We start from the raw sequence: 23,435 nt of genomic DNA, 5'->3' as shown, positions 1-23,435 counted from the left end.
TTTTTATGCTAAGAATATAACTTTTTATTGTGAATATCGGTAGAGTTGACCCGTCTCACAGATAAAGATTCGTGATACTGTGTCACAAGAGAATTATTCTTTTGTAATTAAATTTTTAACTCAAGTTTTGAAAAAAAATATCTATACATGTTAATTTTGTTTATCACATATTAAAACTTATTGTCATGAAAAAATGAGTTAACAATATTTTCATAATAACAAAAACTTGTATGAGACGATCTCAAAAGTCGTATTTTGTGAGACGGATCTCTTATTTAGGTCATCAATGAAAAAATATTACTTTTTATGTTAATAATATAACTTTTTATTGTGAATATCGGTAGGGTTGACCCGTCTCACAAATAAAAATTCGTAATATCATCTCACAAAAGACTAATTCTTTTGTAACTAAACTTTTAACTCCAGTTTTAAAAAAAAAAATATGTATACATATTAATTGATCATAAATCATTCTTCATCAACAAAATAATGTATATGCAATAATTATTTTTGACTTTTGGAAAACAAAATATAGGAAATAGACCCAAAAGTAGAAAAATCACAGCATAACTATATTAGTTTGACAATTGTCAACCTACAAACGACATTTCAAAGTCTCAAGTGATCGGATATTCGTATCCAATGAAGATGACGTGAGTGAATAATATTTCATTATCAATTATTTAATTAAATCAAAATATCTTGGGTGTAAATTTAATGTGCCTAGGCTGATTAGGCACCTTTTTTCGTTTTTTCTAAAAAAAAAAAAACATGTTTTAGGGAACAACATTCTATCATTCATAATTATAGATGTATCAAGTCTAGCTGAGTCAAATTCTTGAAGATTTTATTTTTTTTGATAAGTAAAATGCAAGATGGATGAATCAATCAACTAAAATTTGACTCGTGAGTCTACCAATAAACATGTTCACGAGCTAACAAGTCAAATATTGTAAAACTCGAGCTTGATTCATTTATCTTAACGAGAATCACGAAATAAGCTTAAACGACCTTTTATCGAAACATTATTCGAATAACTCACAAATGATTTGGTTCATTTACATCCGTGTATACAAAAACTCCGTTGAGTGTTGATACCTCTCTTTTTAATTAAACAATATAATAATGCTCCCACGTCTAATTATCAATAAACAAAATATAGCATTACACATGACATCCCAAAAAAAAATTCTGCAAAATTCGTGTCTGCTGATCTTAAATCACTAACATGTTATTGTACATCACAAGTAACTCGAAAAACAATGCTCAAAACCCACAGAAACTAAGACACGCTAAACACTATCAAATGTGTGAAATCCCTAGCTTAATGATTCCCTTTTTAACAACTGACATCGGTAACATCTGTATGCAGAGATAAGGCATACCTTGCTCGAATCCTGAGCTTTTTTTCCTCCAGCGATGCTCGGAGGCACTGCATTAAAATTTGAAAATGCAATTCAATAGTCTCTGAATGTATTAGCCAAAACTAGTCCTAACTAAGCCGTCGGAGTGGTGTCAATGGTACACTGTTTACTTCTCTAGGGGGTAAGTGGAGATCTTTTCAAGTTGTGTAGGCCAGTCATCCCCAAGTATAAGAGGATTTGACTCCATTGCAACACGGAAATCCAACATGCTTGCAGAAGTTGGACATAATGGTCTTGGTGCGAATCTTCCTTGCAAGATTTCGTTTGTAGAGGAGACCATCCGACCATTTGAGTGTGATCTAGCAACTCCCAAACATGGTTCGATCAATCTCTTCAAGAAAACATCCAAGCTATTGTTTATCAAGTTAACGCAATCTAATGAAATTCCAACTCCCTCCGAAGCCACCTTTTCCTGCAGACGACTCGTTAAAGATCTAGTATCGGGCAACTCAAAACTACTTTGACATGTCTCTGCAAAATTTCTACGATTAAGAGCAAGAGGGACATTTGGAGAAGCATCCTTAATCTGAAACACACCAAGAGGGGCTGTGATATCACCCCATCTTCGAAATCTTGTACTTCCTGAAACTTGGTTCACCTCTTCCCCATCGTCAACCAAAGGCCTACTATTGAGAGAATGCAAATCTTTCCCATTTGGTTGTTCTTGTGTCATTATTGTTTCTTCAACTGTGAGACTTGGGCTCTTACCCAATGGCCCAAGAGGACTTGGCCGATCCCGAAACTTACGATCCCTATTAACAGGAGACCGACACTTACGAGGAGACTGAAGCAACATATCACCATAAAGAGACTTTGAACAAGATTTTTGGTAACCACTGGAAACTTTAACTCCAAGCCCTTCAACTTTCCGAGGTTTTTGAGGAGGAACTTTAGCATGACATGCATTTTGGAGTATAGATTGAATGAGCCGATTATGAAGAGACAGATTCTCTCTTCCAATTGTCTCTATGCAGCTTTTATCAAAATCAGCCTTGTTAACCTTAAAGCTGAGAAACTTCTTCAGCTGATCAAAGTAGTTATCCGCTCTTTTTTGCCCAATTTTTCTATATATGAAATCTTTAAGCTTGGGTGTGTCCACTCGACTAAAATGGTGGCTAGCCACCATTTTAGCTTAAACTGTTCAATATCAAAAGCACCAAATCCAAGTCAAAACTCAAAAGAAAAGATATATATTCGATATTCACAATAAATCTCCTGCACTTCGAGAATGGATGCACAATGGCCAGCACTACAGATTCAGGATCATATCGAACGCAAAGACACAATTTTGCAAAATTATCATCTACAATGCAACTTAAAACACAAAGGTATACATATCATAGAGATGGATCACTGTATCAACAATTTGCAATCAACGCAAACACTTGAAGCACAGGGAATTTGTAGTTCAGAAAATAATAAATAAATTCCCAATCACGACTACCAAAAAACTCAACTTTCATCCTCAAATCGTAAGCGACAGTGTTAGATCGAACATTGCAGGTACATCCGCTTGAAACAATGAAACCGCAAGAAAATAAAGAAAGAAAATCATGTCTAAACCAAGATTCTCGCAATCGATTCAAACCCATTTCACGCAAACAATACCTACTTGAACAAAGTCTTGAATTATAAATAAAAATTAAAAATTGATTCCTGATACGGACCCAGTTCGCATTTGTCCGAGGAAGTAAAACCCAGATATCGAATTGAATTTTCCAAGAAAATTAGGGTAAACATGAAGAGAGAGCTTGACCTGATTGGCAGAAGTTCGAATTGAGCGTGAAGTTCCCAAATTTCCTATTTGATCCGGGGCCTGAGTTCACTACCGTTGGTTGAATTTGTCTCTAAACTTTGAACCGAGGAACAGAACAAAGCCAAACACTAACTTTATGGTCCGTTTTGATCATCCTCTTAGGTTCGTACAGAGAGGAATCTGATTATCACAGACGTGTTGTTTAGATAAGGCTCTGTTTGGTTGTATACTTTTGGTCCATTGTTCAATTTTTTCCCGCATAAAGTGAACTGGTTTCAATACAAGGCCATTGACTTAAAATACTTTCCATAAACACTCTTTGCCCGTTGTTGGTGTGGATTTTTTTTAATATTTTTATTTGAATTACAACCTGAAGATAATTAAACTCATGAAAAAATGTTAGTAATTGAAATTTAAGTAAAAGAATATTATTTATCCTGAAAACGAATTTGTCTCGCACATGTTATTCACAAGATATGACAATCTTCTCCCGAGATACAACACTTCTAACTTGTGATAGTAGCATTACAAAATCATAATATTCATAACCATAAAATGAAACAAACTCCCTTTTGACAAAAAGAAAGAAGAAGTTTAAAATGAATGCAAAATACGTTTCTTTTGTTGATTCTCTAAAAGTTGGTGATATGTTGTCTCTCTTATCGTTAGTTCACATAGATGGATTGATATTTAAATAACAAATCTCGAAAATGTGACCAAAAGACATCTTTTTTGCGAGAAAGATCTATGAAAACTCGCAACTTTTAATAAACAACATTGCCAAGCGTTTCCCTCTCTTCCTTGTAATTATCAGGGCAACAAGGGAGGTGCTAAGGTGCTCCCTTGCTCTTTGGGGAACTTCCTCGCAGTTTTAAAGCGCACATTTGAACGTTCTTGCTCGGTCGAGTTTTTTTCTCTTTCTTTTGGTTATTTTCTATTCAATAAGATCAAACATTCCAACAATCCCCACATGAAAGAAATTAATGTATGAATGCACGTGATGTCGAAAGAGAGTTTACTCGGAAAATCATCGCATCAGGAGTTGTGGCTTTTGGTTTTAAACATTTCTTAGTATAATACTATCGGATATACTAGGCCACAAACCGAACATGATGTTTTGAATTATTAGCAGTTTGTGTAAATCAGACAATAGTACATACACGATAACTTGCATATCATTTCTTTTGATTTTTCGGTTATGTCCGTTTTGGCTATGAAACATATCTTGGCGTCTTAAATGTTTTTTTGAACCGGCTTGTCCTCGCAGTCACATAGGCGACTTCTCTTTAAGAATATCCTACCATACTCTATCTTTTACATGTAAAAGAATCATTAAAAGTATATACTTAAATTTACTACATTTGTAGGTTACAAAACTCATCGTCTTAGGAATGAGAAGGGAATAATTCTCGAGCGTTGGCTCAAATTCTCATATTTTTTTGTCTCGTTGAACCAAGATCTCTAGATATCCAATCAACAAGATTATGTTATCACTATGAAAACTTTGTTTTGTAGATTTAAAGATCATTCATCTTGACAAGCTATACACTTGATCTTCTTCCAAGACTTTATATAACAGATACATTTCATTATCTTATAATTTCACTCGATCAAAATGATAACACAATTGAAGATTAATTTTAACATGAAATTCTATATTTGACGTATACGTACAGACCTACCATCATTCATTTAATTATCATGTTGTAATTTAACATTATATTTTTACCTTAAATACGACACATTCACACTTCGAATTGTTTATAGGACTTTGTGATATTTTGAAGTTTCACAAACTTTGAAATGTATAGAGTGCTATTAAATTTGAATTCTAAGTGTTGAAACTTATAAATCCAAATCCAAAAATTATTTTATTGCAAATTTAGATTTAAGTGAAATTGCTTAAAGAATTAAAAACAGCTCTATAATATAAGTCTAAATTTCGAATTTTAAGATAATAAATTAGAAAATCCAAACTCAGTAGTTTTTATATTATAAATTTTGGATTTATTAAGCAAGGTCTGCATGTAGAATTAAACTATTAAAAAAAGATAAAAGAAGAATGATGTAGTTCAATTTAAATATTCAAATACTTCCGCCCCAGAAATTTGTGTAAGCATATAACTTTATCAAATCCTAAGCAATATGAATTTATAAATCCAAATTTGAGATTTATATCTTGCTAAGCTAGAATTTAATCGTTATTGCTTAAATAATTCAAACCTTACACGTTATTCTCAAATTTGACAATATTTTATTTTTCAAATATATTACTTTACTTATCATTGGATTAGTATTGAAACTTCCAAGTTTTCAAATTTTAAGCCTTACAACTCAGATATATAATTAAAGTTTTTAAATATCTTGAAATTTAGATTTAAGCGTGTTTTCTTAAAAAAAATTAAACTTGGAATCTCGAATTCTAATCACAATTTTATTTTTAAGCGTAAAAGCTTACAAAACTTAATTCAAGACTTAATATATATCTTGCAAATTCAAAATTTTAAGCGTACATAACTTACAAAATTCAACTGGATTAAAAAACAAGATCACAACTATTTTTCACAACATATACAACACGTTGTATGGAATTGTCATTATTATATCCATCCGAATCATTAAAGATTCATCTTTCATTTTGCAAGATATGCATTTCATATCTTGTGATGTAATCCATAAATATGACGAAATACTATTTTTTTTAGAGTGAGTCTTATGTGAGACCGTCTCACGGGTCGTAATCCGTGAGACGGGTCAACCCTACCCATATTAACAATAAAAAGCAATACCATCAGCATAAAAAGTAATACTTTTTCATAGGTGACCCAAATAAGAGATCTGTCTCACAAATACGACCCGTGAGACCGTCTCACACAAGTTTTTGCCATTTTTTTATATTTAAGGATCCATTAAACTTTCAAATAAATAGTTTGAGACAATTTATGTTCGACGCATATTTCATTTGATGTTCTAAAATTTTAGACATATAATCAATTATCTTTTTTCAATCAATAATATAAATTTAAGATCTCGAATTTCATTTCCATTTTTAGTAGTTTTAAGAATCTTCGTAAAATCAATTTACAAAGTATTGAATTCTTGAGCCAAGAAACTGCTTGAATGGACTTACTCATGTTCATGCATTTAACATAACTCTCCTGATTTATAATCTTTGCATATTGCAAATAAAAATCAACACATTCTTAGTTCTCCAATAAAAAAATTCGAAAGAACGTCATATTTAAGGATTATAATAATAAAAAATAATGAAATTTTCAAACTCGATATTTAAAATTTAGATATTCACAAGTCGTCTTATTGTCGTGAGACTACATGATTTGAAATCATTAATGTTTACTGTCATACATCTTCAAAGTTGCAAAAAATAAAAATAAAAAATCCAAAGAATATACATTCCTCTTAAGATTGTTGGTGTGATTCCCCTTAACACCTTCATTTGAAATGCGACATGAAGATATGTTAGAAATTTTAAATCGAGGCCAGAGAAAACTTTTTGTCCTTGAGTCGAATTTGTCACGCACACGGTGTTAATAAGATACGATAATCGTTATCCAAAATACAACGATTTCCAACTTATGATACTAACACTACAAATCACAAGTTTCATGAAAAAATATCAAAATGAATGCAACTCAAAGTTTATATTATATTATCTCTGTCATTGTTAATTCATTCAGATATATTAATATTTAATTCAGATATCTCGAAAATGTGACAAAAATACACATGAGTGGGTTATCAAAGTGTCAATCTTGGACAATAGATCTGAAAAAAGAAAAATAAACCAAATACATAGTATAGGGCGACTGTCGAGTAAACGTGCTGCCATTGGTGCAGCATCTTCTCGAAGCATTTACGGGGATTTTGCAATGTATCCAAACTCGGCTCTCAAGTATATTATACGCTCGAATCAGCCTTGAACTTCGCTCAACGAGAATGACAATTTTGTTGTAGTCTGTATTGCTTTTGGTTTCTTCGGTTGAAATGGAGTGCTGTTTGATAAAAGTTTGAAGGGGAATTATGAAGAGACGACAGCATAATTATTTACGTGAAATTTCACGATTCATGTGATTTTTCTTCTCGGGATTCTTCTAAGTTTTGAGGAGCTGTCCTTTCAGTTCCATGCTAATTACTAAACTGCAGATTGACGCATGCAAGAGACATTTGTCATTTTTTGTTGATAATTTTTCAGCAAAAGTTTTCTGGACCTACGACGAAAGAAGAACTTGGGAGGGCCACACGGACGTTCCTTTCCAGACATGCATTTCATCCTTCAAATTCGGTTTTTGAACTTGTTATATTGTTCGCAGTCGAACTTTTTTGTCAGTAATTTTCTTAGATCATATAATTTTGTTTTGTTTGCATCCCTGATTCCATCTTCCTAAAGGGTAAGGTAGATGAATTTAATATCCCGCCAAAGAAAATAATATATTTTAAGAAGTAAAAGGTCTTACTGCTCATGTAATATGTTGAATTCCGAATCTTTCTTGTTCTTTTCAATTTTTGCAGTATCCAGACAAGCCAACCAAGCAACAGAAGAAAGATGTAAAAGAACTGGTATGCTCGTTTTTCTTTGGAAAGAGTTTTATATAACATAATAGTAAGGACTATGAATATCATATATAAGTGTTGTCTCGGATGTTGAAACACATTATGACAACATGCCGCAGAATAATATCACACACTAATAAATAACTTAATTAAAAATAACGTTTAGATAATTATGTACAAATTATTTACTTGTGTTTTGCCTAATCATTAGAAAAAAAGTCTAGTTTACAAAACCAGTATTAGTTTAACAAATTAAGGAAATAAATTGCACCATAAAATATCAATAACAAAAATGCTAGTTTACCTGTAGTGGTAGCCTAGAGTGGCAGAAAATGACACAATTGAGTGTTATTATCTTGGAAAAAATTAATGATTATTATTGCTGTTATCTACACTATCCTTTTGATCGTCCATAAGTGCTTACTCATACCTTGTTGTTTATGATTCTAAGGATTTAGATGTTACTAAGCAACGTAAATGGCTTTCTAATACTTTGGTTCTCTTTACAGTACTGATATTTTTTATGATGCTAAATGCTTCCAAGTGGCAGGTAATTCTTGTTTCCTAATGAGAGAATTTTTCTCCAAATCTTATGCAGAGCAACTCCCGTAAAGGCTGGATCTCATGATGAATTCTCCAACTGGTTATGCAAGATTCATAATGTTGTTAATTGTTGGACTTAGAGGCCTAGTGGGCTTGTATCTTTTGAATGGGAAATTGAACAAACAATGCCTAATAGTTGGTAAGTGGGAAATGTCCCACATAAGAAAATAAACATAACATTTGTGAGCTTATATTGAGTTGCATTATGGAGATGTAACAATGATTGGTCAAGAGGCTCTCTCTCGCGCACGCCGGCGCAGGAGTGCAAATCATGGGCCCGATTTGCAATGGAAAAAGGCTTGACTTGTGTGCAAGCGTACGAGCGCACCTGACTTTTGCTATTTTTTATTTTCGAAATTTAAATTATGAACCAAGACCTTTGGTATTTCAGCTGACATTTGGTGTTCCAACTGAAATGACCTTTGGTGCTCCAGCAGGACTGACCTTTGGTGCTCCAGCTGGGCTGACCTTTGGCCTTTCGGATGGCCAACCGTGACTGTCCATATGGAACCAGATTGCCTATATATAGGGACATCCCCAAGTCCTTCACACACGCAACACACTCTCCTGCATTCTGATATTTTCGAAGCTTTGCTCTGCTTTGTTGTCTCGGCTGGTGCTGCTTCCAACGAGTGCTGTTCCTCTGTCATTACTCTGTGTAATGCCCTCGTGATAAAGTTCATGTACATTTCAGTTCGCCGTTGTGGTACCTCGTGCTACGCTACTGCTGGTTGTTCCGTTGTATTCTGGGAAACAGACGTCCAAGTTCATCTTCGAAGCACATACCGGAGGGGACGAATCTGTTTTAAGGACACTGCATTACATATAGGCCTCGGTTTGCTTTATTTTGAGCATTGTGCTACTGTTTTCTTTACGATAATAGCTCGTTGATTTTTCGTATACCTTTGTGTTTCTTCCATATATTTAGTAACATTAATTAAAGGTACCTAATGCATAACATAATCTTATATATTTTACTTTCTTCATTTCTCTAGAGCTCAAGACAACACATGGATTCAATATCCATATACTGTCGAACAAGGGTTGGGTGTTTCCATGTTCTTGCTTAAACGAGTTAGTAATCTTATTCTTGTTTCAATAACCTGGGCAAGCTCACTTTTCCATGTGAACGAGATGATGCACGATGGGGGAAGCTAGAGTGTGAGCATCGTGCTTGTCATGTCATCTACAAGGGGCTGCTTCAATGGATGTTGCCGTTGTTATACAGAAAACCGAAGATAGATAAGTCCCCCATAACCAATGTCTAGGTTTACTTTATGTTTGGATGGGATAAAAACTCTTTACTTATCAAACACCATCAGATGTGCTGGTCCCCGCATACATTTAGATGCAGGAACCACACAAATTCACACGCATCAAATTATATTAGGGGACTACTGCCTGTTTTGCTCGCTTTAGCTATAGACTAATCCTATCTTTCCACTTGAATCCGTTGCATCCAAGAGTGTTTCAAACCAATTGTAGTCGGAGTATCGATTAGAGAACAAAGAAGTGGCAGCAGCAGCGATGGCAGAACCGAAGAGGGCTCGACATTGGTGATCCCAGGCCCTTCTAATTTTTTTTATAAGCTCATGTAAATTCATATATCATACATACACAGAATGACAGAAACGTGTTTGAATTCTTATTTGCAGGCGATGCATTAATATAAATACAATTTTTGTATAAAGTTTGATTTTCGGTATAGTACAGTTGATCTTTCTATAAAATATAATAGAATGTGATTATGTTACAATAAAATTTGAATCTTTTATTTTGTTTTATTATTTTTGCATAAAAAAATAAGAGTAAAAATGAAGGGGAATGCTTTGACAACAAAATTTTAATATCATATTTTATAGGGTAATGATTTGGCAAAAACTTGTATGAGACGGTCTCACGAGTCGTATTTGTGAGACGGATATCTTATTTGGGTTATCCATGAAAAAGTATTATTTTTTATGCTAAGAGTATTACTTTTTATTTTGAATATGAGTAAGGTTGATCCGTGAGACGGTCTCACATGAGACCACTCGATGATTTTATATATATATATATATATATATATATATATATATATATATATATATATATATATATATATATATAGAGGGTTGTTACCCTGCACCCCAGGGGTGCAGGGTAACATGGGCGCCTGAGCCAGCTGGGCGCCACGTTTAGCGACGGTTTGATGAATCCGTCGCCAATCGCGACGGTTTATTACATCCGTCGCTAATAGCGACAGATTGTAATAAACCGTCGCTAATTGTCCAATTTTTTTAAAAAAAAACTGACAGCGTTCAAAGAATTGAACTCCCCACACCAACGCCCACTCACAATATAGAGGGGTGTTAACACCTATTTAACACCCCATTGTAGGTGCTCTTATGGAAGGGATTTTGCGAAACCGTCGCTAAACGTTGTTATGTTATGCGCATCCAGCTGGGCGCTAGCACAGCGCCAGCTGTGCAGGCGCTCATGTAACCCTGCACCCCTTGGGTGCAGGGTAACAACCCTCTATATATATATATAAACACACACACTATTTGTGGTAAAAGTAAGGTCATTTGCCAACTTGCACCCTCTAATCTAACTTTTTTGACATAATCTTTCATTAAATTATTTTTTTTGAAGATTCCACGCTCAAATAAAATTAAAATCGTTATTTTTGTTATGAATAATGAAATATATAGAGATAAGAGAATGAATTGTAATATTTATTCATCATTCGAAATTTTATTTATTGAGTACATTTACAGAGTTTGAATATTTGATAACATGATAAAATAAAAGTATTGTCTAAATAATCATCTACAATATTTTATCTATAACAATTTTGAATTTTTTTTTATATTTTTTATTATAATATTTTCTGAGATATTATAATTAAAGGGATAAATTTGTCAATTGAGAAAAAAATTATTTAACCTAATTATTGCACAACAGCTTTAGGCGTGATCACTTGGATATCTAATTGTATTTTCTTTGATATCAATAAGAATGCAAACTTTCAATTTCATTTTTTTTCCCTTTCGAAGTTGTGAAATTCATTACAAACATGAGCAACTTTACAATGCATTTTTGTCAAAACATTTTTTTATTTGAAATTAATTAATTATATTTTAGGATAAATACATTATTTTTAAGTTTTGTTGCAGATGATTAAGCTCTAATGTATATAATGAAGATCATTATTTTATTCTCAATAATTTGTTCAACATTCTTTACAGATTCTATTCAAATTATTTAATTATTATTTTCAAACAATTTAATAGTTAATTAATCACAAATAAATTATATTTTAATGTTTGAAAATGAAGTTAAAAAACAATAATCGATACTCTTTATAGTTTTATTTAAAAATTATTCAAGTTGCAAGTGGAAAAATCAATGAGAGATACCTAAAGTTGGTCAATACTTGCCGATGAGTCCTTGATCCAATAATTAAGGTTGAGGCTCTCATACTTGTAAGAGAAATCAAACTCATACATGATTCACAAAATTTCAATGTGTTATGGTCTTCATATTTTCATAATATACTCGGTATCGACTATCGACCGTTTTTCGCGAGATACCTCTGTCTCAACTCTCAACTAATACAATATGAAGATCAACAATTTTTCAGTGTAGTATCACAGAGAACAGATGTGATAGTCCTCTTTTGTTAGTGTCAAAAATTAAAGCACAAAGCGATGTTGAAATTTTTGTGGTTTCATACCCATTTTTGTGCCGTTTGTGGTCACTGAGCATACATTGTTAATTGTTACATCTATTATCTATAGATGTGCAATAAATCATGCACGGGAAATGTATGGGCTTCTTTTTCTAGTTCTTTTTTGTAACGATCACCGGTCATGGGTCGTAAGCTGATCCAACGCCATCACTCGTAAAATATCTCACGTCTGGAAATAAGTTTCTTTCCACGATCCAATAGGTTTTGGCAGTGGTGTGTGCGTGGAACCTCCACTGTGTATTATTAGAAAGTATATATATATATATAATTGATTGATTATATATATATTATTATTATTAACAATTGATTGATTATATGGTTATATATTATATTTTCTTATGAATTTGGAATCTAAAATTTGTGTTCCCACAAATAAAATGATTAGTATGTACTTTTATTTACAACTATTTTTTAATTAAAAAATAAATTCCAAATTATTTAGGTAATTAGGTTGTTGAATTGTTGAATTCTTTCACAAAAAGTAAATTATTGTGGAGAAAAAAGAAAGTCGAAAAGGCAATAGGTTAGGGCGGTACGATTCTTTCGTGTACGGACGTAAGTTATGGCCTTTTACTAATTACTTTTAATAATCACCAAACACGACTTAATGATGGTTTAACGGATGTATGTACAACATTTTAACTAAATTCATTTAAACAACTCACATGCCCTCTAAATCTAATTCTGCAACTACCTTTCATTTGTTTATTTGATTTGATTTATACCAAATAAATACGCAAAACCGCAAAATAAAATCCAACGTAGACAAACGATTTTACAAAAAAAGTTTAAATATAAGAAGTCATCGCTTACGTGAGATCATTTCACAGATCAATTTTATGATATATATCTTTTATCCGACTCAATTCATGAAAAAATATTATTTTTAATGTCAAAAGTAGGTAGGATCGATTTTAAAACCGAACACTAGCCATATATCCTCGAGTCAATTTACAATAATAACGTCGCATGGAACGTAAATCTCAGAAATAAATATAACATCGATTAGACAACGATTTATGTGTACCACCACCAAACAGACTTTAGGTCTCGAGTTTATATCAAAATTTAAAATAATTGTAACTGCATGAAAGGACATATAAGGACTCCGAATTTTTTTTACCGATATTCAATGTGCTAAAATTGCAGAAAATAAATAAATAATTTTAGAATAATAAATTTATTTTTAAAAAATATATATATACGTAGTTTTAGTACTTAAATAAACAATCTTATATAGTGATAATTATAATTATAAATTTATAATCCATCAACAAATCAATTTATATTGACTTGGTCTTTGTAATACGATCTCGGGATTTATACAAGTCGACCCGATTAAAATTTAGAATGCAAAATAATATTTTCCATGGGACAGGCTGGATAGGATAAAAGATATGTGTCAAAAAATTGATTCATAAAACGTTCTCATATGAATTGTTGTGATTTATATTTACTAACTTGTTTCAACTTTTGTCCTTTTAGTTTTTATTAATTCCCATTAATTAAATATGGTATCCTCAGTCCTACCATTTGTTATTAGTAATTAATTAATAATAACTCAAATGAAAGAGAAATGAATATAAAAACATAATGATTTGGTATGTGAGAATGGATTTATTGAAAAATGAATATTACCCTAAATATTGCTCTTATTTAACTCCTTTCAATTAATTATCTATAAAATTTAATTTTACTCGTACTATTAATAAAATAATTCCATTTTCTAAAAAAAATTATCAATGTAAAAACAAGCTAAAACAACTAGCCTTCTGATTTTAGATAATGCTTGATAAATAATAAAAAAAGTTTCTTCGAATTAAAAAATAAGTGAATTAAACAATTAATAACAAAATTCTTTTTTTTAAGAAAAAGAGACCATTAAGTGATAGGGGGTTGGGGGTTAACTTTACCTATCACTAATACATATTGACATAATATTGATCTATGTCCTGAATAAGCCAAGTTTTGCCCAAAATGATCTAGAGAAATTAAATAAAAATAATTTTCAGTATAATATTTATTATTATTGTTATTTTTATAGATTTTTTATTATGTGTTACCAAGACATTATTTTCGTTCGAGTAGATATCTTATAAGATGATCTCACATATTTTTATTCGTGAGACTGATCAATCATACTAATATTTATAATAAAAATAATACTTTTGATATAAAAAAATAATATTTTTTCATTGTGACCCAAATAAAATATATATATCACAAAATTGACTCGTGAGATCATTTCATATGACTTTTGTGTTTTCGTAACTACTCATACTTCATTTAGTTTCAACTAATGAAAATATTTCCCGACTCCAAAAATAATGACAGATATTATTGTCTTATTTTTTTCATATTCCTAAAAACTATAATATTTACCGATGTAATCATGGTAATGTATCATAATATAATCTATATGTGTGTGCGCGTGCGTTCGTGTAAATATACTTAGTATTCCCGTAAAAAACTTAATGTTAAAAAAGAAATAAATGTGAATTAGTGCTATATTTAATAATGTCCAATTATCATAAAACAAAAAAAATGTTTATATATAACTAAAATAATAATTTACATTAAAACATAATAGTACAAAAATTTAATATTTTACTAAAGAAAAATTTATTCAAAAAAATTCAATATATAATGACATACACAATAATTACGAATTATACAAGTATTTACAATAAAATAAAATAAAAATAATTGTGATATATAAGAGTTTTTGTGGATTAGAGTATCCATTAAGTATTTTATAGTTTTTTCAAATTAGTTTATAGGAGTTTCATAAGAGTTATTGTGAATTAGTTTTAATATTTTATTATATTTAATAAAAATTATATTTGATAAAAAAATATATAAAAGACATTGTATGTTTATATCAATATTTTAAAAAATATTTTGAGTATATATTAGATATTTTAGGGTAAAGAAAGAAATATCAATTGTATTTATTAAAAAAAGTGGAGTGTAAATAAGATTATCTTAAATTTTACATTGATCATATCATTTAATTTAATTTCTGTTAGATTTTGGGTATTTCATCTAATAAATGTTTTTAAATTTTTTTGAAAAATATTTATTTATTTTTTAAAAATTTGTCAGACAAATAATATATGATTTTTAATATATTTTTATTTTTTTATTAATAACAATTTACACCATCAATATATCTAATACAATGATAAATAATTCAGTTTGACGTCATAATTTTTATCATTATTCGAATATGATCTCAAATTGTATAAATTTTTTATATAATAATTAAATTATTCATTACATTAATAAGTTTGAGTAATTATTTAAATACTCATATTTACTAATTTTAATACTCCATGCATCACATAGGTGAAATACTAATATAATATATACAAAATTTCTCAAACATCCGCAAACCAATAAAAAAAGTGAATAAATTTACATTATATGAATTTTACAGTGAATTTTTTTTTTTTTAACAAACTTTTACGGGTACACATATTATAGTTTTTTATTACAATATAAAAGGTTACATTTACATAAAATGTGCTTCATAATAACGAGATAAACTCTCGAGTTTAATGAAGTTCTGCAAACCACGTCTAATTAGATAAATCACACTATTCAAATCATGTAAGATAAACTTTATTAAAACAATATGACAGAAGAAATCGAACTCGTAACATTTTCTAGTCGGTGGGAATTGAGTTGAAAAGATGTTCAGCATAAAATTGATAAAATTAAAATACCGAGACCATTTTAAAGATTTGTTTAAAAACCAGGGATGAAAATAATCTTAAACGTGTAAAACAATGGTTACAAATCAACTCAATTTTTCATTATGCTCTCTCACTTTCAAATTGAATCTCAATTATACCAATTCATATTTATTAACATTTTTTAAAAATAAAAAAAAAATCATTACAATTTTTCCGAGAATACTAACACTTGGGCCACGAATTGATACTATGATAGGAAAGTTGACCAGGAAAATTTAAGACGAAATCATCCGAACATTCAAAAATCTTTTTTACCAAAATATTAAATATTACAATACATTATTAGTGATAATTACTCCGAAAAAAAATTTATGACACATCATTACTTAATCCCAGTTAGTTAAAATACTCAGTCTCGAGCTAAACTGAATCAAGATCAAGTTCAAGTCTACCTCTGAACCAGCTACTTTGAAATCTGGAACAACGCGGTTCGAGTTCGACCACAACTCTGTTTTATTCCATCAATGCAGAACGAATGCGACACACACATTTGCAATATACATATTGCCAATAAATATGACAAAAGAAAACTTAATCATAAATAAAAATACAAATTGTGAAAAGAGACTGAATGTGACGGTGCATCCTATACAAAATATGTCTTGTGTAATAACATACAAACTGGCAAACTTTGTTACAAGGCAATATTTCCTCTAATTATTTTCTCCCCGATAATTACATATTTTGGCTAGGTAACTCCATGGTTTTCTTCGGGTACTATATCCTCTCTAAATTTGATAATAATTAATGAGTGGGTCTCATTTGAAATCGTCTCACGGATCTTAATCTGTGAGACAGATCAACCCTATCGATATTAATAATAAAAGTAATATTTTTCATGGATGACCCAAATAAAGATCCGTCTCACAAAATATGACCTGTAAGACCGTCTCACACAAGTTTTTGTCATAATTAATTTAGTCTATGGGTTTTAAATTTAATAATAATTGTGTCCAAAATTTGAGCCTAGCTAGATTCTTGATCTACACATCATTCCACACAATTATCATATTTCTTGTTCATCAAATCAAGATTTTGATTAAACTAAAATAGACATCTTAAGCTAGATCATAGCTTTGGTCAATATTTATGGTAGGTGATCAAAATTCAACCTTGTGGAATCATCGTAGCAGTTGAGGAATTTATGATGCCATATGAAAAGATTTATACGAAATTTAATGAAGCATCACTAAATCCCAAATCATAATAGGCTAAATAAGTCAAATATTAGTTAATTAGTCACAATATTTTCTTGAAATTTTGAATGGAGTAACATATGGGATGTTTCGTAGTGGGACAAAGTAAAAAATGCACTAGAGAAACCGAACCCGCGTGTGTTTGTAGGGAAGTTAAGTTTTTAATAGTTAAGTATAAATAATTTTTAGAAATAATAACTTAGTCTCATTTGAGATGAGTTCACTGATCTATATCTATGAAACGTATCGATCAAATCCATAAATACAATGAAAAATAATTATTTAACAAATAATATTTCCATAAGACTATCTTATGGATCTATAAACGCTCATTTATATATAACTCATATCATTCTTTTTTACATTGAAAACTCAGCTTACCGTTAAAAATAATATTTCAATATATTTAAAATTGAATATTTAACAATACATAATATTGATAAAATGTTCACTCAATATCAGATTAATGAATAACTTATATGACAAAAAATAATATAATAATATAATATATATATATATATACTGAGGAAATTAACAAGATTTACACGACCTTATCAAATTTATCAAACAATATTTGAAAAATGAAATAAAGATTGCACTTTTGATTAAGGATAGCGTCACGTCTCTCCAAAGCTCACTAAGCTCCAAACCACCCCAAAGTGTACATACGAACAAATATTGTGCCCTTGGTCTCTCAGTCCCCCACACCAACTCTCTCTCTAAAGCCTTGCCGGAAAAATCTCGGAAGTCTCAACATTTCTTAAGCTTTTCTCACATAAAATCAATTTCGGTGCAATATAGCTGTGTTACGTTCATACGGAGAAAAATTGTTGAAAAATGTGGAATCTTTCAAAGTTCCATTATGGATTTCTGAGCTACAGTGCGATTTCTTGATCTTTCTTGCAGGTGTATTGTTTTGGAAAATGTCGATGCCTAAAGGGTTTCTGGGTAAGTGTAATATGTCGCAGAGCAAAATGTGAGTTGAATTTTTACGTTTGGTGTGTGTTTGTATGTGTTTTCTTGGTTGCGACGATGGTGGCTGCTGTTTCTGGAGCAGCTTCAATTACAGACCTAGAAAACCCTAAAAGACCTCCATTGTTACCTTCCGAGAAAGATAATAATGGGGTTTCAAATAATCAGAGAAAGCCCAAATCTAGAATGGTTTCTTCTAGGTACATGTCCTCCCCTTCAACTTCCACTTCCACTTCAAATTCATCGTCTGTTTCCTCGTCTTCTTCTTCATCTAAAAGGTTTCCCTCCCCTCTGCTTTCAAGAAACTCAACCGCAGTGTCCAATTCGCCATCTGTTGTTCCCAAGAGGTCTGTATCTGTAGACCGCCGGCGTCCGGCGGTGGCCAGGCCATTAATACCCGATCTTGACTCCAAGAATGACAGTGCCTCTGATGTTTCAGCTGCCACAAAGCTCCTTGTCACATCTACCCGGAGTTTGTCGGTTTCCTTTCAGGGTGAAGCCTTTTCACTTCCTATTAGCAAGACTAAGGTGACCCCTGCGTCACCTAATTTGAGTAATGTTAGGAAAGGAACCCCTGAGAGGAGGAGAACTAGCAGTCCTTTTAGGGGAAAGGGAGATGTGGGAGGAGATCAGGCTGAGATTGCTAAACATGTTGATCAGCATAGATGGCCTGCAAGGAACCGGATGATGGACTCATTATCGAGGAGTTTTGATAGTAGAGGCAGTGTTGTGGGGAGGAGCGAGTTAATTGGATCTGGAAACATGATTCGAGCTTTGCAGCAGTCGATAATTGATGAGAGGAAGCCTTCGATTGATGATAGATCGAGTCTTGATTTGGGCAGTTCCGAGCTTCTAAAGGCCGTTCAACCAGTCTCTGATGGAAATTCGGTTAATAATGATTCATCTGTGCCATCTGATCTCACAGCTTCTGATTCAGACAGCGTTTCTTCTGGTAGTACTTCAGAAGTTCAAGAGTGTGGTGGGGCTGCCAGTAGGCGAAATGGTCTTCGTGGGATTTCTGTTTCAGCGAGGTTTTGGCAAGAAACAAATGGCCGATTGAGGCGGCTTCATGATCCAGGTTCACCTTTATCAACAAGTCCTTCGTCCAAACTTATTATGCCCCCAAAATTTAAAATGTATGCTAGTGACGGTCCATTATCATCCTCACGAACAATGTCGCCTCCTATACATGGAGGTATTAGACCTGCATCACCTGGCAAGCTGATGCCACCCGTAGGTTCATCTCCACTGCGAGGCCATAGTCCATCTAGGATCAGGAATGTTGTTAGCACTATTAGTAACCATTTTTTTGAAACACCTTCAGTCCTTAGTTTTGCTGTTGATGTTCGGAGGGGAAAGGTAGGAGAAAACCGAATTGTTGATGCACACTTATTGAGACTTCTGTACGACCGGCATCTCCAGTGGCGCATTGTAAATGCTAGAACTGAAGCAATCTTACTGGTGCAGAAACACAGTGCAGAGGTGAGCATTTTTTCGTTCTTGTTATAATTGCTTGATCTTGCCAAATGCAAGATGTAAAATTGAAAATCTCTATTAAGAGTTTACATGGTTTCCTGATTTAGAAACAAAAAAAAAGACTTCAACAATGCAGTGTATCCTACTGTTAAAATTACTGGGAGATCTATGAATTTGCCGGCGACTCGGTGTTTGTTCAGAACTCGGTGATTCTCTTTTATGCACTCACGTTAAACATTTCCTGTTCAATATGGAGGGACTTTTCATTAAACATGGTCCGCAATATACCTTCTTAATTATGGCTCGGGCTTGGCTGAGTGATTTATGTACGATGTTATCTTATGTTGCTTCTAAGGTCCAACATTTTCATTCTAGCTCATGTGAATACATTTCCTTATTTAGTTAAATTCTCCATTATTATTAAGTAGGTAGAGAAATAATCAGATAACCAATCATCGGCAATCTTAGTTTCTTGTTTCATCATGTTATATGATTATCTTGTAAACTTGACAGAATTGCTGGAACATCTTGTAGGATGAGATGTAAGATAATTGAACCATGTTTTTTGTGAATGTAGATGATGTTTGGTGAAAAAATTCTGCAAGTTTTTAGGACAAAAGCTGATAATATCGGAGAAGTTTCTCAACTTAGTTATTTAATTTGTTGACTAATGCTAGTGCAATATACGTTATTTTGGATAAAGAATTATGGTGTGGGTGTGATTTGATTTTTTTGTCTATGTTACTTCTCTACTGGAGGTGCCTATCCTCTGGCTTTAACTAAAAACGTTTCTGACTTGGTTTTTGCACAAGCACATGCTTTGTCATCATTTCTTTTTTTACTTATGATTCTGTATGGAGATTTTGTTGTTCCCAATTTTCTTTTTTAGTATCTTATATTACCGATGTATTTTATGAACTGTATCTTTCTCTGTACCAGAAAAATCTATGGAATGCGTGGATAACAATCTCCGATTTACGTGACTCTGTTACCAAAAGAAGACACAGATTGCAATTGCTGAGGCAAAAGCTGAAATTAGTTTCCATTCTGAAAGGACAAGTAAGCTCGATCCTTGACTTCTATTTATACAATATCGGAAACTTTTGGCTCGCAAGGAAGCAATTTTGTTTCATAAATTGATATTATGATTACTTTAGAGAAGCGTTGTGAAATCTGACTTTTAGCATTTAAATCTTTATTCAACTGATGTTAGTTTTTAAGTATTGACTTGCGCTGACACACCAAAAAAGAAATTATAACTGCAATCTGTATCTACTTTTATTTTTTTTCATCAATAGCTTGCCGTATTTGTCTTCAAAGTCTTAAAGAAATATTGAATTACAGTGTGAACTTTTTTTGACCTTCTTGAATCACATTCAATTAGTTTCTATATAGCTTTAATAGGTAGTCATATTGAATAGCACTTCTACTCCACTGGTTGGCAGAAGGAGAGACTAATAATTATATGTTAAAATCTGGTGTTGCATTGAAAATTGAGGATTATAAATCTAAATTTACCATTTTTTAATATGGCCACTGATTTCTTTTAACATTTTCCATGGTGTCTTTATAGTGGTATAGTGGTGGTGTTTTGAGTTGCTTTGTCATTTAAAATATTTGAACTACATTTTTCTATCAACTATAATTTTTGTTAGACAACAAGATTCTCAATCAAACAACACTATTAGGTTGCTGCTTATACTGGATGAGTTTATGTACTGATTTTTCTCTAACCCAAACTGATTTGATTCTACTGCACACCGCCTTGTGCATTCTATTTTGTTTTTCTTGGTCAAAATTTATTTGAAGCTGGACAATTTTTTTCCCATTTAGATCTCCTTTTTAGAAAATTGGGCTTCTTTGGACAAGGATCACTCAACTGCTGTTCTTGGAGCTATCAAGGCTTTGAAGGCCAGTACCCTCCGTCTTCCAGTTGGTGGAGGAGCAGTTGTATGTATCTTGCAAGCATCTTGTGGTGTGAAAACAAAAACTTGTCCGAATATTTTACTAAATCAAATTCGTTTTTAAATTTTGACAGACAGAAGTCCAAAGCTTGAAAGATGCAATCGGTTCTGCAGTCGAAGTTACACAGACAATGGCATCCTCTATATACTCACTTCTGCCAACTGTAATTTTTGAACCTCCTATTCTTGGATATCCTATGTTGGTTTTTTAGATATGAACAGTTGTAAAATGCAAATAAATTTAACTTGCTATGTGCTACATTAATTTCCAGGTTGAGGAATTGAATTCTTTAGTGACCGAGCTTGCAAAGGTGACGGCAAAAGAATGTTCTTTGCTCGAACAATGCAAACATTTCATATCCTTGTTAGCTTCCATGCAGGTAGATCCACTTTTTGCTCTTGCCATTGAAACATTTTTTTGCACCATTATTTGACGTTCATTTCTGGTTCAAACAACCGAATTGTACAGGTTAAAAACAATAGTCTGAGAACACACATACTGCAACATAACCGTGTATCAACAGCTTCTTAACAACAAGACCCGTAGAACTGATATTGTACTCGACTGTCCACCCTAATGCTAACCATACCGAAACATCTCGAACCAAGTGGGGACAAAATAAGAAAGACCAAATGTCTGGTTTTTGGCTATTCGTTTGGCAATTTTGTAACACGGTGGCTTCTTGTCCTGTACTCCAGGTGATCCAATATTACAGGAGATGGTCTTTATCCTTACTAATTAGCTGCACACACTCGGCTTTTTCTTCTCCCAACCTCTGGGAGGACTGGAAAACTGTTGTATATATGTAATATTCTAACTGCATTGTCATTAAGCATTTGTTACTCCATTTTAGTGTTGTCTAACCGTTTTCCAGTCCTCCCAACCTCTGGGAGGACTGGAAAACAAGACATGAAGGAAAGAGGTAAAATTTTATTTGAGCCTTATTAATGGAGTCGCCCCACCAGGACCAGTAACGTGAGCCGTTAAGGTACACAGACACAAATCCTTAACTCGTGCTGCAACATGCAAACAAAGCTATGACGATTTATACGTTGTCGACTTATGTCGGCCTCAAAATAACAAATAGAAATTAAGAAAACAGAAGTTCTATCTGTATTTTTACTAGAATATAAATACTGATGCTACACGAAATTACCTTGATGACATGCTGGCGACTTCAATGATGAGAGGGTCCGAGTAAATTTTTTTCCTGTCTTACCATTCCGATGCTTATGATCGGCTAAAAAGCCGACTCTTCGCGAAGTGGTGACATGGAAATCTTCTGTCATTATATATTATTATAATTAATTAGATCAAGCCATTGTTGTCTGAAACTCCACCAATTAACTGCAAGTCGACTTGTATATAATCCGATGAAGATTCTATGCAACCATAACTTTAATTAATAAAAAAATTAATTAATTTGATTTTAGTCTTAAATGTCGGGTCATACAATCATTGGATTAATAAAGATTTACACATTTTTGGGTGTGTGTGTATTATATATACATCTTTGATTATCCAATGCAACGCCTATACTTGGTGCTAAAGTGAATGCTTTTAGATTATCCATCTAATTAATCATCGAGTTTAAGGAAAATGCCTTCTGTCAAACGTATCAAGATTGCATATCCTTACCATTCCCCTCCGCTACCTTGCAACTACAAAGAACATTGTGGTCATTATTACCAACCGGGCGGTGGTCCAGCCGTACCACCGACTCCATTGACTCCTCACTACCCGCCGCAAACACTAGCATATCCACCCAAAACACCACCGGGAGGCCCAACGCCAGGATCACCATACCACCCACCATCACCAGAACCAAAGCCCGGCGTTCCAATTAAACCACCGAAGCCAGGTGGTCCAGCATATCCGCCGCATGATCATGTCCCACCGATTGCTCCATCACCATATTTACCACCAAGCCCTAGCTTTTCTCCACCGTCAGACACAGTTGTTCCGCCTCCTGGGAACAAC

At 32.6% G+C, this 23,435-nt stretch overlaps 2 protein-coding genes across 2 annotated transcripts; one reads left to right on the top strand and one right to left on the bottom strand.

Annotated features, from left to right (window-relative positions):
- Positions 1-1,088: 1,088 nt before the first annotated feature.
- Positions 1,089-3,410, bottom strand: LOC140841886 (uncharacterized). The gene is made up of 2 exons (XM_073209610.1): positions 3,181-3,410; positions 1,089-2,561 (listed from the first exon to the last, which is right to left on the bottom strand). The coding sequence occupies exon 2, from the start codon at positions 2,548-2,550 to the stop codon at positions 1,531-1,533; it is 1,020 nt and encodes a 339-aa protein (XP_073065711.1). The 5' UTR covers positions 2,551-2,561; positions 3,181-3,410; the 3' UTR covers positions 1,089-1,530.
- Positions 3,411-17,674: 14,264 nt separating this feature from the next.
- LOC140841885 (QWRF motif-containing protein 2-like) lies at positions 17,675-22,302 on the top strand. The gene is made up of 6 exons (XM_073209609.1): positions 17,675-19,496; positions 20,430-20,549; positions 21,324-21,440; positions 21,529-21,618; positions 21,727-21,834; positions 21,924-22,302. The coding sequence occupies exons 1-6, from the start codon at positions 18,075-18,077 to the stop codon at positions 21,984-21,986; spliced, it is 1,920 nt and encodes a 639-aa protein (XP_073065710.1). The 5' UTR covers positions 17,675-18,074; the 3' UTR covers positions 21,987-22,302.
- Positions 22,303-23,435: the final 1,133 nt, after the last annotated feature.

Source organism: Primulina eburnea, chromosome 9 (assembly GCF_022965805.1).
Source record: "Primulina eburnea isolate SZY01 chromosome 9, ASM2296580v1, whole genome shotgun sequence".
NCBI lineage: Eukaryota > Viridiplantae > Streptophyta > Magnoliopsida > Lamiales > Gesneriaceae > Primulina > Primulina eburnea.
Note: the sequence above shows the minus strand (reverse complement) of the source record. Positions and strands in the feature narration are given on the sequence as shown.